At 39.2% G+C, this 14,651-nt stretch overlaps 1 protein-coding gene across 3 annotated transcripts in view; it reads left to right on the top strand.

Annotated features, from left to right (window-relative positions):
* The first annotated feature begins 203 nt into the window (after window positions 1-203).
* Window positions 204-14,651, top strand: part of urb2 (URB2 ribosome biogenesis homolog) — a 31,327-nt gene continuing 16,879 nt past the window's right edge. The window contains exons 1-9 of one of the 3 annotated variants that reach the window (XM_028015497.1): window positions 277-303; window positions 385-435; window positions 641-768; window positions 2,185-2,361; window positions 3,548-4,584; window positions 6,099-6,237; window positions 7,297-9,607; window positions 10,812-10,972; window positions 12,096-12,206. In XM_028015497.1, coding sequence (XP_027871298.1) covers window positions 643-768; window positions 2,185-2,361; window positions 3,548-4,584; window positions 6,099-6,237; window positions 7,297-9,607; window positions 10,812-10,972; window positions 12,096-12,206 — 4,062 coding nt within the window. In that variant the 5' untranslated portion in view covers window positions 277-303; window positions 385-435; window positions 641-642. Of the gene's footprint in view, window positions 304-384; window positions 436-640; window positions 769-2,184; window positions 2,362-3,547; window positions 4,585-6,098; window positions 6,238-7,296; window positions 9,608-10,811; window positions 10,973-12,095; window positions 12,207-14,651 lie in introns of those variants that run through there. The other 2 variants (XM_028015496.1, XM_028015498.1) reach the window with 2 other exon arrangements.

The raw sequence follows: 14,651 nt of genomic DNA, 5'->3' as shown, positions 1-14,651 counted from the left end.
ATAATAATAATAATAATAACACATAAGTTACATGAAAATTTGAATAATACAAATACATAAAAAATAAATATAAATTTTATCAGCCTATTAACAGGCCGTGAAAATATATTAAATTTTAGTCAGCAAATAATGTACAGAATTCGTCAAAAGATATGCAACGATTAATGTTCATTTTGTTTTTTCATTGTGCATGTTATTAATGTCCATTATTTACGATTAAAGCTTGTCCGATCGATTACATCGACTCTCGACTGGCTGGGTCTGTCTCATGGGGAAATCAGAACAGGCGGAAGACACGTGCAGGTACTGAACTCTGCTGTTATGTCTGTTTATAGACTGCAATAAATAAGTTAAATAAAAAATATTGAACATTTATTCACGCAGTTGACGAATATCGAGAGAGGTTTTATATTTGTCACTTAAAGGAAGCTAGAGGTGAGTGAGTGAGCTGAAATACTGACTCCTACAGATGTAGCTTTCCTTTTCATACAAAATATATTCGTGGCCATTCACGTTTATGTTTACTTAATAAATGTCTTACAAGATTCTCTGATGATTTTAGCAGAGCGTCAGTTTTTTGCACTTTATTTTCATATCTTTTCGCTTATTGGCGCCTTGTCTCTGTTGTGTCCTGCTGCAGCCATGGCGGCCATATACTCAGGAATCCACCTGAAGCTGAAGAGTCCACAGACTCCGTGGGAGGACAGGCTAAAGCTGGCCCGGTTTGCGTGGATCTCCTCCCAGTGTCTGCTGCCCAACAAAGAGCAGGTATGAACACATGAATGTTAACAGGGTTGCTGTGGGGCACGATTCAATCAGTCACAATCAATAAATTAGAATATAATGGACCTTACCAAGCTCCGCAAACAACCAACCCACGTGACCGCGAGTCTCACAAACAAAGCCTAGCAGCGTGTTGTTTCTATGTAAACATGACTCCATTAGTGCATAATTTCTACCGGATTTTCACAATATATCAGCCACTACAATGGACAGAGGAACTAATAAGTTCATGTCATCATCTCGGAGGAGGTTACTGGTTTCTCAGTCACAAGCTGGTTGCAAACCCGAGGCCAGCAGGTGTCAGTCAGTTATGGTAGATCTGACATTTGGTTTGATGACGTCAGTATGAGAAGCTACAGACTGATAGGAGGAACCAAAGAGCTCTGTAAAGGTAAAGGCAAATCTTCTGAAGTTGGGATATAATTCATTTAATTTCACATAATTATCGTGATAGAAGCCATTTGTTTGTTAAAATTTAATGAAATATATTTGTTCTATTTGATGTTTGTTGTGAATGACGTAAACTCACAAACGAGTTTAGAAACTACAGCGGCTGTAATGCGCCACAGCAAAGGTAAACAAAACAAAAACTTTTGTTTTAAACTGATTAAAAATGTGGTCATTTTTAATCAGTTTAATCAAAGTGATCATGTTTAATTACAGTTTGAAGTTAAATCAGACTCCCTAAACCTTTCCTGTTTTAGGTCAGCTAAAATTACCTAAATTATTTCTATTTCCTAAACACCAGAAACTTTAGTGAGTACTTTTTTTAGAGAGAGATTTTTTAATCTCTAAAAAAATAAATGTATTTTAGCATTTAATTCAAGCAGGAATGTCATTTAGCTTAGCACAATTTGGATTGTTTCAATGTAATGAATATTTATTGTTCTCAGTGTCTCACTTGCTCATTGTACTGTATACGTTAAAGTTAATGAAATTGTGGAATTTTTTTTGTTAAATTAGTGTTTTGTTCTCGGATCAGTCAGGTGTATAGGAGAAAGACATTTCAAAACATAAAATTATATTATGTTTTAGTTTATCTTGTCTCTGCTATAGAATATTAGATATGACCATAAAATTATTAATAACAGTAATAAATATGATAATAGTGAAAATAAACACTTTTTAGATCATTTGTATTGTTTTTATTTCCAAAGTTTAAGAACTTACCTTGAAAATGTCTGAATTTAAACTGTGGGAAAAACGTATGAACCCTGATAAAACTCTGATTTCCTAATATTCATATGTAGTTAAAGCACAAACCTTTAGGCCAGGTCACTGACATATTACTCGGTGCTCCAGGATGTAGCTTTAGCTTAGATCATAAGCTAACTAGCTTTAGCATCCACAACATTCTCATGTTTTCTCATGTTTCTTCATCTGGACTTGTTTTGCATGCAGGTTTTGTTGGACTGGTGCACCCACGCCCTGACAATCTGGCACAGTAAGAAGGTGGAGTTCTCCCAGGACGTCCTGGAAGGCTTGTGGTGCTACCTGGATGAAGTAGTTCACAGCAGGAAGCTGCATTCCTTCATCAAGGAGGGGAAGACAGTAACTCTGAGGCTCAACATGGCGCAGGTGTGTAAGTGGTTCAGTTCAAACACCAAGGCTTACCTCATTTACTGTCAGCATTCAGCAATTTACATTTGAATTTTGATGCATTAGAGCATCAAAACTTTAATAAATAAACAGATTTATATATATATATATATACATATATATATATATATATATGTTTATTAACTTTCACCATGTTGTGACTGTATGTTATGAGACAGATAATGTTAGAAAAATTATCTAAGTTCATTTACTTATAAGTTTATTTGAGAGGTTATGTTTTCATATTATTATTTTGTGTGTTGTTTACTTGACTTCTTTTCTCCTGTGGTACATTATTAACTGTTTCCTGAGTGTTTGCTTGGGGGTTAGAAACGTTTATACCTTCCTGTGTTATCAGCTGCTTTGGTCATTAGCTGCCTGTGTTGTCAGCTTCCTGTGAAACTGATTGGGGCATGTCCACAGAAGGTTCCAGAACATCCTGTAGTAAAGGTTTTTGATTAATTCTTTGTGTGACTGTGTGAAAAAGCCCAACCTCTTTTCTTGTAAACATAATAAAAGGCAGTTGGGGACTAAGAGCTGGCGGAGTTGACCCCAGGCAGCGTTTGACGGCGGTTCTCCGCGTCTGGCTCTGCGACCCTCTTCTGCAGAAAAGCAATTTGTGTTTTTGGTTGATTCCTTGCAGGTTAGGAACTAAAATAGACCCCACAGGTAATCTGTGAAAAGATCGCGTTCCTTCACCTCCTCCCTGAGCTACTATAGCTGTGTGAAGAAATGCACCGCTCCCAGTCAAAAACAACCAATCAGCGCTAGGAGGAGGGTCTTAGTGCTGCCAATCAAGCTCGTAAATGCGCTGCTAAAGGGGCTAACGGTGGAGAAATGACTCACTGTTACAGGAAAACTGTTTATTCGCCTATATCGGTGGCTAACTAGCTTTAGCATTCACAACATTCTCTGTTAGATACAGAGAATGTTGTGGCGCGCACATGGACATGATTGACAGCGATAGGACCCGCCTCCTGGCTGTGATTGGTTGTTTCTAGTTAGCACTGGGAGAAGACAGAGGAACTCGATTTAAAAAATTTTTTTTATAGATTATCATGACAAAGTTACAGTTTCAACAAATATGTAAAAATATATATACAGTATATTTTATAAAAGGTACATATTGCAGCATTAATGCTAAGTTTTTCTATGTTTCCTTCAGCTGCTGCTCGACCTCCTGCAGGACTGCACACACAGCCGCCCACCGGTGTCTCTGCCCACCATACTCAGCGTGTGTCGGGGGATTCTGTCTTCTTCTGCCCTTTCATCTGTATTTACCACAAAGTATGAACTGATGGTCAGCCTGCTGGCCAAGTCCTGCCTGTTGGCCTGCCATGAGATTCAGACGCAGTCGCACACAGAACGACAGAAAGATGCTGATTCTGAGCATCTACAGGTGGAACCTGACGCCAATCTGATGATCACTGATGAGTCTAAGACAGACAAACCCTCTTCTAATCTGTTTGAAGTCTTGCTTCAGGTGCTGGTTTGTTATGTATCAGTGCAGCGACAACAAGCCAACCCAAACAGAGTCTTCACTCTGGTCACCAACCAGCTGGTCCAACCTTTAGTTTTGCTCAGATTCTTGCTGACTTCTCAGGATTTTGCTCCTTACACACACCGTCATGTCCGGCAGCAGCTGCGCAAAGATGTCCGCCTCAAGATCGACTCCATCCTCCAGTTGGCTCTGTTCCCCTCCGAGCAAATGGCGTCCTACAAGGCAGAGCTCCTCCCAGCCAAAGAGGATTCTGGGAAACGTGGTTCAGGTTGGACGAAGGGTCCTCTTAAGCCTGTTGGCGCTCTGCTTTCCAAACTGGACGCTCAGGATTACTGCGAGCCGACTCTGCGCTACTCGGTGAAGTCCGACGCCTCGTCTCTGATGTTCAGGTTCTTTCTGGAAAGCTACGGGAAAGGAAAAGGAGAAAGCGACGAGGAGCGGAAGATGTTGTGTTTCTATTTTTTAGCGAGACTGGTCACGATGTTAGAACTTCAGCTTCATGGAGACTCCGCTGAGCAGAAATGTCCTCCAGGTTCCCCACAGAGCTGGAGCCAGGCCCTGCAGGCCGCCGAGTCGCTGCTGAGCCAGGCTCTGTCCGCAGACATCTACAACATAGCTGCAGACAGGATACGACACGGGGAAGTCCAGCTCAGGTTCTATAGAACCGTGGCCCAAACTCTCCTGAATGAAGCTCAACCGAGGTAACATCTCATTTTAATAGTTTATGAAGTTGTTGGTTTTTTAAAATTTATTTGTAATACAGGTGTATGGCTCCAGCTAATGATTATTTTAGTGATTGATTCATTTATTGTCTATTCTGATGACTAATGGGGAAAAATTGAAGTTAACCACTTAATCCAGGGATGTCCAAAGTGTGGCATGGGGGCCATTTGCGGCCCTATGAATGGTCTTGTTTGGCCCCAGGAGGAATTTTTTACAGAAAAATAAAATGTTTTCAAACAATTTTTTAGGTACAAGAGAAAATATTTTTTTTATTGACAATGTTTCTGTTTTCATTGATTACACTTAGGTCTGTCACGATAAGTTTTACTGGGCAATAAATTGTCCCAGAAGTTTTTGTGATGAACAATAATATTGTTGTTTTGAGAAAAATTTCAAGTAATATAATAGTAATGGCAGAGTAATGCAAGAACACATTCAAACTGCAAGACACATTAAATATATCTCTAAAGAAAACCAAAAACAACAAATAAAATGAACTATGAAGTCGCTGTAAACATAAATGTCCTTCAAAAGGACCAGACTCAAGGCTTTTGTTGTCTAGTTTCTGGTAGAAAGAGAGAAAAGAGAAAAACAATAAATCATGAAAATGAAAATTATTGAGCTCGTTTTAATTTATCGTACAATTAATTGATTTATTGTTTATTGCAAAAGGTCTAATTACACCTGGCTAAAAACAGAAAGTCCTGCCCAACTTATTTTGCAAATCAGAAAAAAATAGGAGAGAAAAAATGAGAACAAGGACCCAAAAAGGTTTTGGAAATTATCAGTATTATTTACTACGGCCGCTGTTCTAGACCCTGATTATATTTTGAATCAACAATGATTTAAAGATTCATTTTCTACAAAAATTAGACCTCTTTGATGTATAAAATATTGTTTATGTAGTACATTATTGAAGAGATTAAAACAACTGATGTTTTTGTTCTTTTAGTTTTTATTAAGAAACAAAAATTGTAGTTCTTGAATGATCTCAGCTTGATCACAAAACGTTTGGACACCACTGACTTAAGACTTTTTATACAATATTAGAAATATATTAAAATATGCAGATAATAAGCTGATTCGCTTCCTTTTTTAAATAATTAAACAATTTACATTTGTTGTGTGTTCAGAGCTAAAGGTGGTCCAACAATATAATCGTGTATGTGACCTTTATATTGTGGTGGCGTTTTATTTTGGCGAGACAGTGTGTAACAGCATAAACTTGCCTGTTTACCTTCTGTTTGTTAACGAGAACAAAGAGCCACTTTTCTGCTGTATGTCTGAACTCTGCTGGAGACCTGAAGCAGGAAGGAGTCCAGACAGGAAGAAAGTGAAAAAAACTGCATCTGTTGGAAAAAAACACTTAGCAGATGATGCAGGCAAAAATATGAACTAGGCAAATAAGGATTTTCTGTGTCAGGTTTTCTTTTTGCATCTTTACTTTTCATGTTTATATAAGGTTAACTGCTTTTGCTGTTTTGAATGTCAGCGTACCGTCGTGGTACCGGTGTCTAAAGGTGCTGCTGAATCTCAACCATCTGATTCTGGAGCCTGACTCGGAGCATCTGCTGTCCTCGGCCTGGGTAAACGCTGAGAACATGGAAGCACAAGTTCAACGCGCCAGACAGGTTAGAGCTTTTTACAGGCCATTTTCCCTCTTCCATTCTTGGATAAACATCTAAAAACACACAATCAATGGTATTTTTAGATTGATTTAGACAAATCTGACGTGGTTTGTCTTTAATCTGCCAAATCACAGGATGATAACTTTTTACCCGTCAGTATTTTCACAACAAAAGCACAAAATCTTACCCAGTATTTTTTTGTCTACTCGTAGTGCAAATAGGGGAGAAGAATCAATCAATATCTATAAATAACATGATAAAAACGTGATCAATATCTATCATTGAACCACACAGAATTCTGGGAGATGCAGGCAGGGGGAAGGCTTAAGCTGCTCAACATCTCACGGCCAGCTAAGTAAAGCTAGTGGAATCGAGTAGCTCTCTCACTCTTTGGTTACCTAGCAACAACTAGCTCACTCATTCTTTGGTTACCTAGCAACAACCTGCTGAATAACTGGCATAGCTGCAGTTTAAGGTTTCACCTTAGAACGACTTGGAATGAAAACTGGATAAAACAGGAAACGTCACACAGTTTGGTAGTATCTCAGATATTGAAAACAAAAAACTAATCAATACTGGTCGATATTGACCCATATGAGAAGCTTATATCGTGATAAGTTTTCCAGTCATGTCATCCAGTCTTAGACGTCTTGAAATAAGACGAAACTAACTTACAAGTGAGCTTGTTTTAAGTCAATAATTATTTAATATTGATGAAAACGTTCTAGAGCCACTAGCAGATTATTTCACTCAAAACATGGGAAAAATGCTGTTATAAGTGAAATAATCTGTCTGTGGAACTAGTACTTTTTAAATCAATAGTAAGGAATTATTGACTCCAAACAAGCTCCTATGTCTTGCTGAAAAGTTACTTGTAAGGTAGTTTTGTCTTCAGCTGTACTAAGATATTTGCACTAGAAACTAGACCAAAAACACTTTGTAAGATTGGGCGTTTTTTGCAGTGTAAATTTGATTTATCCTCATCCTATGCTACATCTAAAATGTGGAAAATAAACTGCTTGTTTTTACTCAGAATAACAGAATGTGTTTGTGTCTGTCCAGCTGATGGTGAGCGCTCTCCTCCAGACCTACGCTAAGCTGCGGCAGCTGCCTCATCTCTTCTCTTCGCTGCTCTCTGTGATCTGCCAGCCAGCTCCGGACCAGCGCCGCCCCCCTCTGCTCTCCGAAGGCGTGTCTGCTTCTCTCAGGTTTTGTCTCCTGGACTCGTCGCCTTCTCAGGTGCTGGAGATTTGCTCGTTAGTGTTACAGAACGTCAGGACCCATTTACTGCCCGACTTGGTCAATGAGGAGTTAGCCGAAGAGGAAATGGAGATAGACGGACACCAGAAGAAAGAAGCTGCGTCTCTCAAGCTGCGCTGCCTCTGTCAGCTGCTTCATGTCGTTTTGATCAACCTGAAAACTCTCGATAACTCGTCTCCGCTTCTTCTAGTCAGGCGGAGCAAAGCCTTCATGGAGGAGATGCAGGAGATGATGAAAGATCTGCTAAATATGTCTTTAAAATCCTCTCCAAAAAAACGTAAAAATAAAGTACCAAAATGGGAACAGAATACCCAGGAGGTCATTCTTCTGCTCAGATACACCTGGGTGGACGTGGACGCTCTCTTCCACATCCACTGCAGCAAATACATGTCAGTGGATTCATTCCTGACTGCTGTGGACGGGACTGAAGGGTCTCCACTGCTAACCCACCTGGAGGCACTGATATCAGGTGCGTTCCTACCGACTCGTCTCCATCCGACTCCGTCCTGCAGCCCCGTGAGCTGCTTGCTACTCAAACTCCTCACCCTGCAGCAGATGAAGAAGGTTTTACTGGACAGAGCCTTACTGGGTGAAAGCAGCACCACCGCCCTGCTAAAGACGGCGGTCCGGTTTATCGTGGCCAAGTCGGAGTTTGAGGAGGAAACCATTGGAGATGATGTGTGGGACGGTCAGATAGGCGGTGTGAACGTCAGCACTTACCCTGCTGCTCACTGGTTTGTTGTTGTGTCAAACTTGCCTCTACTTGTTCTCCACATGAGCGAGGAAGATGTCAGAGACGTAGCAGACGTGTTGGTGGGCTCGTTGATGCACAGAGATGTGGAACGGTCCGGAGATCAGCTTCCTGGAAGTCTGAGTTTCTCCTCCGTTTCCTCGCAGCTTGCGTTGAGCAAAGTTTTTCCAGAGCTGCCGTCGGTCTTCTCTGCTACAGTTCGCTCCATCGTTCGGAGGATCATTGGCGTTCTCAGAGTGGGACTTACACCCAAACGTAAACCTTCATTTGTGATGGTTTATGAGAAAGAAACCGGGTCAGTTCCTTCTGGATCAGATCCTGTGTTCTCGCCGCTGGTCGCCGAGGCCGTAGTTCAGGATATCTCTGCGTCTTTTAAAGCTGGAGAGGTTTTAGTTCTGCTGACAGACACGCAAACCAAGGAGCTCCTCGACTTGATCCAGATCTTATTCAACCTCAACCCAGACGGGATGAACTCTGAGGATCTCTCCTCCATCTTCCTCCTCCTCTTCTTCACGTTTACCTCCACCTCCGTGCGTCCAGAGCCTCCTGAATCTGGAGGGGACGCTCTGTTCTTCGGGAAGCTGCTCCGAATTCTGACTCGCCTGCTGGAGGGAATCGGCTTCCCGAGTGTTTTGAGGCTCGTCCACGGCGGGACTCTTCTACAGACCGCTCTGGCTTCTCTCCTGCGGCGCTGCAGAACACCTGCAGTCATAATCACCTCTGATTGGCTGGATTTAGTCAGCGCGGCGCAGGGCTTCATAAAATCATTAGTTCAGCTGATTATAACCAGAAATAGCAGCGTTAGACTCAACCTGGACCAGGTTGGTTCCTACTTGACCAGTAAAGAAATGTTAAACGAGCAGCCCAGTTCTGGAGCGTCCATGTTTGTTCATCTTTTCCTGGCTTCTCTGACTTCCTTCTCCCAAGCATTGATGTCTAATTTGGGAAGAAACAAAGCAATAGATCGGACTTTAACAGAAATACTCACTAGGGTCACTTCTTTGCTGGGACCAACTGTGGAGTCTGCTCTGAAGCCCCAAAGTGTCTTTTCCGAGGCAGTAGCCCAGCCAGCCAGCGCCCTCGGTCAAGCCTTTGTTGTAGAAGTTGTGACGGTGATGCTGCGGAGTGAAGTGGCATCACTGGAGAACAACGGTACGCTGACACACGGTAACCTTTATGAAGCCATCTGCCAGCAGATCCTGAGAGAAATGAGCTCGGCTCCGAGGCCCATGGACTTCCTGGTGTGCTCGCTCCGTTTCCTGTCAGCGTTTTATAAAGCGATGGAGAAGATGAGAGAGCAAGAAGAGGCGATGGAGGAGCTCTACGTTCAGATCATCCAGAATGTGGACCACCTCCTGAAAAGTAAATGGAACAAACAGTAAAATCTTGTATCAAATGTAAATTCAAATGCATAGAATTGTGTCGAATAACAAAAGTTAACGACTGTAGGCTAATTTTTTTTTTATTACAGCTAACAAACTCTCATCTCATGGTAATACTTTAGAATGAGATGTACTTTATTGATCCCCAACAGAAAATTGCTTATTTGTTGACAAACTAATCCATCCAAAGTATTAAAAAATTAACCATAAGTGATATAAAATTTATTTTAAAAAAATGTAAGTTTGTCATACTAAATAAGTCACTAAAGATGACTTATTATTCTTTCTTGAACAGGTTAGGATAGATCTGTGGACTGTACAAAACATGCTCACTACATTTTCTTCATAATATAATTCTTAGATCATGTGATTTTAGCTGGAGTTCCGTTTGGGTTGCTAGATAAGGACTGAGTTCAGCTGGGGTTGCTAGGTAACAGGCTGGCTTCTCTGGGGTTAGTAGGTGAAAGGTCAGTGCCTGCTGTTTTGTGACTTTACACGAAAGTTTTTTTTAAGCGCTTGAGCTGATTTTAGAAGCAGTTGAGACACAAATGGAAGTACAAAAATGTTAAAGCTACTCAACATTAGTAACTTTTATTTATTTTTTAAAATTTATTTAATGAATGTGGCCTAATAAATGGGTTTCTGTGCCAAAAGAGATTAGGATAATATGGCAAACAAAAAATTATGACAAAATGTGTTTTCTAAAGGAGGAACTTCTACTACCGCTTACAAACGCAGTGGTTTTTACATTTATTTTAATTCAAATTGACATGCTTTATACCAAATGATACCTTGATTGTAACATTTTCCGATTACTGTTTTTGGGTTTTAAATTACTGGCTGAAGGCAGACCCATCCGGGAACATACGACCCTTTAGAACCTGTGCTTCCTAAACTGGGTCTAATGTGCCAAACAAAGCCCTAAAACTCCTAATTTGATAAACATTTTCAACCAAATTAAATATAATCTTCATTCAATCTAGAGGGCTGGTTCTATTTTTTAACAAGTTCCAAGAGATTTTTCACAATACAGAAGCCAGTTTTAGCCTTGTATCTTATTTTAAGTGGAACCTATAGATAATCAGACCCAACAGCTATTCAATCAGTTTCAAGGTTAGTTCATTCCACTCAAATGTCTAGGTTATAAAAAAGTAGAAAATAATTGACTTTTTACTTGTTTTCAGCTCCGTGGTTGTCATCCACTGATGCTGCTAAGCTGCAGCCAGAAGTGCAGGACCTGTTGCGCCACCTGGTGGAGAAAAATACCACAAGTCAGTTCAACATGCTTCTGCTGATGATCAGAGAAGGGCTGGATGTTCACAAGCTGAGGGCTGGAAACTGGAAGGTGAAACTGAGCAGAAAGAGAGATACAGTACAGACCAAAAGTTTGGACACACCTTCTCATTGAATTCAGTGAGAAGGTGTGTCTAAACTTTTGGTCTGAACTGAGTGCAGACCAAAAGTTTGGATACACAGTTGTGTCCAAACATTTGGTCTGTATTGTACCACACATTGGTGGTTTAAATTAGTCTTGTTGTCATTATTGCACATTGCAGCTTCTTAAATGTAATGTTTTCTCGTTGATGTTAGACAGAGTGGGTTTTCCACCTGAGCTAATTTAACTGTAAATATCCCTGATATAAATTAGATAGGTTTTATTTTTCTATTTTGCATTTAATCCGCTTTAACTGTCTATTGTCATAAATCGAGATTTTGTGTGATTGGCTAACACTTGATCTGAATACAGAAGTATGACTGCAGCTAATGATAGTTTTAATAATTCATTATTGATTAATCAGTTTAAAAAATGGCAGTTTTTCATGTAAGCCTTTTTTTGTGCCATTAAAAATTGATGTAATTCAATTCCTTTTAAATAAGAAAATAATGATATTATCTGAAGCTTAATCATTTGCAGCTAAAAAATATACTTATAAGATCAACATGTGAAAAGCTCATTTCTGCTTGACTTATCAGTCAAGCATGTTGAGCTGATTAAGCGATTGATAATTAGATAGCAAAAGGTTATAAGAGATTTTATTAGCAGCATTTGAACCAGGTGAAGCTAAAACTTTCCCACTTGAGGAGTTCTGGGAAAAATTTACAAAGTAGTTGTTTTTTATCTTAAATTCAAGATATACGTATGTTTTTGACTTAATTACTGCTCTGAATGTGCTGTTCTTTTAGTAATTGGTCTTTTTTGAGTTAATATACTCCAATAAATGGGTCGCCGTAAATCCGATTAATCGCTGCAGCCTTACTCTATTATTTCAGAATTGACATTTTCTTTGAAATCTTTGCAATCATAATGTTTCAGATTTTTCAACCTGAAGATCTCTGTTGGAGTGTTTATTTTTATGTATTTGAATGCAAAAGCATATTTTGAGTAGAAGATGCCATGCACTAAAACTTTCCTCAAATATTCAAAAACTCAAGTTATTCGAAGTTTTGTTTTTTTTCCTGTTTTGCAGGAGGTGCTGTCAGCAGTGATCACCGTTGAGCTGCTGTCCAGCTGTCAGCTGCCAGAGACCTGCTCCAAAGCGCTGTGGCTCTTTGCGCCGCAGATCATTTCTGCAATGGTGGTAGGAAAAAAAAACACATAAAATCTGGCTCCGTAGAAAAACAAAATCTGAAGGAATAATACATTAGGCATGTGAGAAAATCACAGCATCCAAAACCAAACCTGAAGGTTGTGACCAAAGACAAAGAAGATGAGAAACTTTATAAACGTGTAAATTAAATTTTAACGTTGGTGCACAAAAAGCCAGAAAAGCAAACTTTATACACATTTTTTTAAATGAAACTGTCTTTGGTGTCACATTAGACAGTAAGGCTGTGACAATACCCTGAAATTACGGTTCTGTGCATAATCAGGTTGCAAAGTAAAAGATTGGTCTGATTTTAGAGAAGAAGAAGAGGAAGTAAAAGTAAAAATATAAATAATCCCAAAATAACACAAAAATATCAACCTGCTGTGACTTTTATATATATTTTTATTTCTTCTGTGCCTTCTGTACATGTAGACTATATTGAAAATTGTGGTTAATTTGCAGATGGTTTCCCATAGATAACATATAATAAATAATTAAAAGTTTTTCATAGGTAGGTGAGTAACTAGAAGCTAGAAGAAGTGAAACTGCACTAGGAAGAGATGTTACATATGAGGATGGATTTCATACATGAGCTGTTTTAAAATCTTTTACCTGAAGTCAAAAGCGTTTAGTTTCCTCAGAAGGTGAGTACTTTGAGTCTTTTTGTTGATCTGGTTCACATGCTGAGAAAAGCAAAAGAGAATCTTCTCCAGGTCTTTGCTGAGGTATTTAAAGGACTGAACCTGATCCAGTGGCCGGCCAACATGATAATCAAAACATGACCAGGTCATGTTGACGAAACACTCTGCATTGCGGATGATGTTAATGAGGAATTAAGACTTAAAGGTAGTTAATGTCCTTAGAGATGCTGTTCCTAAGAAGTTAGACATTCAAAATAAGAATATAAATATATATGTAACAGGGTTTTATTTTAACATTATAAATGTGAAGTTTGTCAAAATGTGCTTATTTATTCTGTGAATTTATTTTGTTTAGTCAACAAGTTGTTTCTTCAGACATTTATTGGTGTTGCTGTTACGCTGCTCTTGGCAGTTGGTGGTTACCATAGCAACCAGTAACTGACGGCTCCTCCCCCTTTTTTTCTGCTGCTGTTTGTACCTGTGGGGCAGAAGCTGCTGGACTGATGTTAACCACCAACTGGAGCTATAATGAACCTGAATGTGATACATCATATTTTATACAAATAATTAAATGAAATCAGATAATCAAAAGTTTCTGTAAGCTAAGTTTAATTTTGTCTATGGTTAGTGTTATTGTCCTCTTAGAAGACCCATGTGCAGCCAAACAGCCCCACAATGTGATGCTGCCAGTGCCACCACCATACTCTGGTAAACAGAAAATCCTGGGTTCAAATTATGGCAATGCCTCCAAATGTAAAAGTCCTGAAAAGGGGAACAATTCAATAAATGAGCCACAAACATGTTCCTTCCTTTGCTATAGTGTGTATTGAATGAGTTACTGTTGCGTACATGCATACCAGTGACGCAGGTGTCATTATGGAAAAATAATATATAATGATAAAATAATTTATATTGCTTTTTTCAGCCTGTAGTTTGTACTATGAAGTATTTATTTTTCATTTAGCTTAACCAATTTTGATTTTTTTTTCTTCTAAATCGCTGAATTTTCGCAATTTCCCATTCAAATGCTCGGAAGCGCAGCAGGTGAGGCAGCAGCGAGCTGAGCCTCACCTGGGATTGATCAACGTCTGGCTAACTGCACTGGCTGCCATTCTATGGGAGCATGTCTGTTCGTTGCCACTGTTAAAAACGGTTAAAAACACTTAATATATAAACAGATTTTTATGGTTTTCTCCTCTTACCACAACAATCATTTATTAATAATAGCAAAATAAACATTACGCCTAAAACCACACTACAGATTGAATGTTCTGCTCTTTGAGTGGGATCATTCACTTGATCAATCCAGTGAATGATCAATGAATCATTCACTTAATTCACTGATCAAGTGAATGACAAACGTCATGGAAGTCAAGAAAGAGAATAAAACTATTTTCTGATATTAAATCTGAGTAGTAAGACAAGTGTTATACTATCAATTATATGGCTTCCAACCATAAAATCATGTTGAGTTTCCTGAAAAACACCATAAAGCTCTCTGCAAAATGGAGGAAGAGGTTGTTAGGTTAGCTATGAAATCATATTCACCTCTTTTATTTGCTTTGGTGATCAATTTTTGGTTAGTACAATTGCTTTATGGTCTGTTAAGAGTGTTGTCATAATTTCTGTTTGGCAATGCTGCGATTGTCAGCCTTTGCTTCGGCAATCTCCTGGTCCTTCTGTTTTAGCTCCTCAGAGACCTTATGATTGAGTGCAGGTTGGCATTCAGTTTCAGCTGTCGATGCATCCAGCTCATTTTTATATCTTACTTCATTTAAAAAGAGCTTGCGTTTAA

This window comes from Xiphophorus couchianus, chromosome 4 (assembly GCF_001444195.1).
Source record: "Xiphophorus couchianus chromosome 4, X_couchianus-1.0, whole genome shotgun sequence".
NCBI lineage: Eukaryota > Metazoa > Chordata > Actinopteri > Cyprinodontiformes > Poeciliidae > Xiphophorus > Xiphophorus couchianus.
Note: the sequence above shows the minus strand (reverse complement) of the source record. Positions and strands in the feature narration are given on the sequence as shown.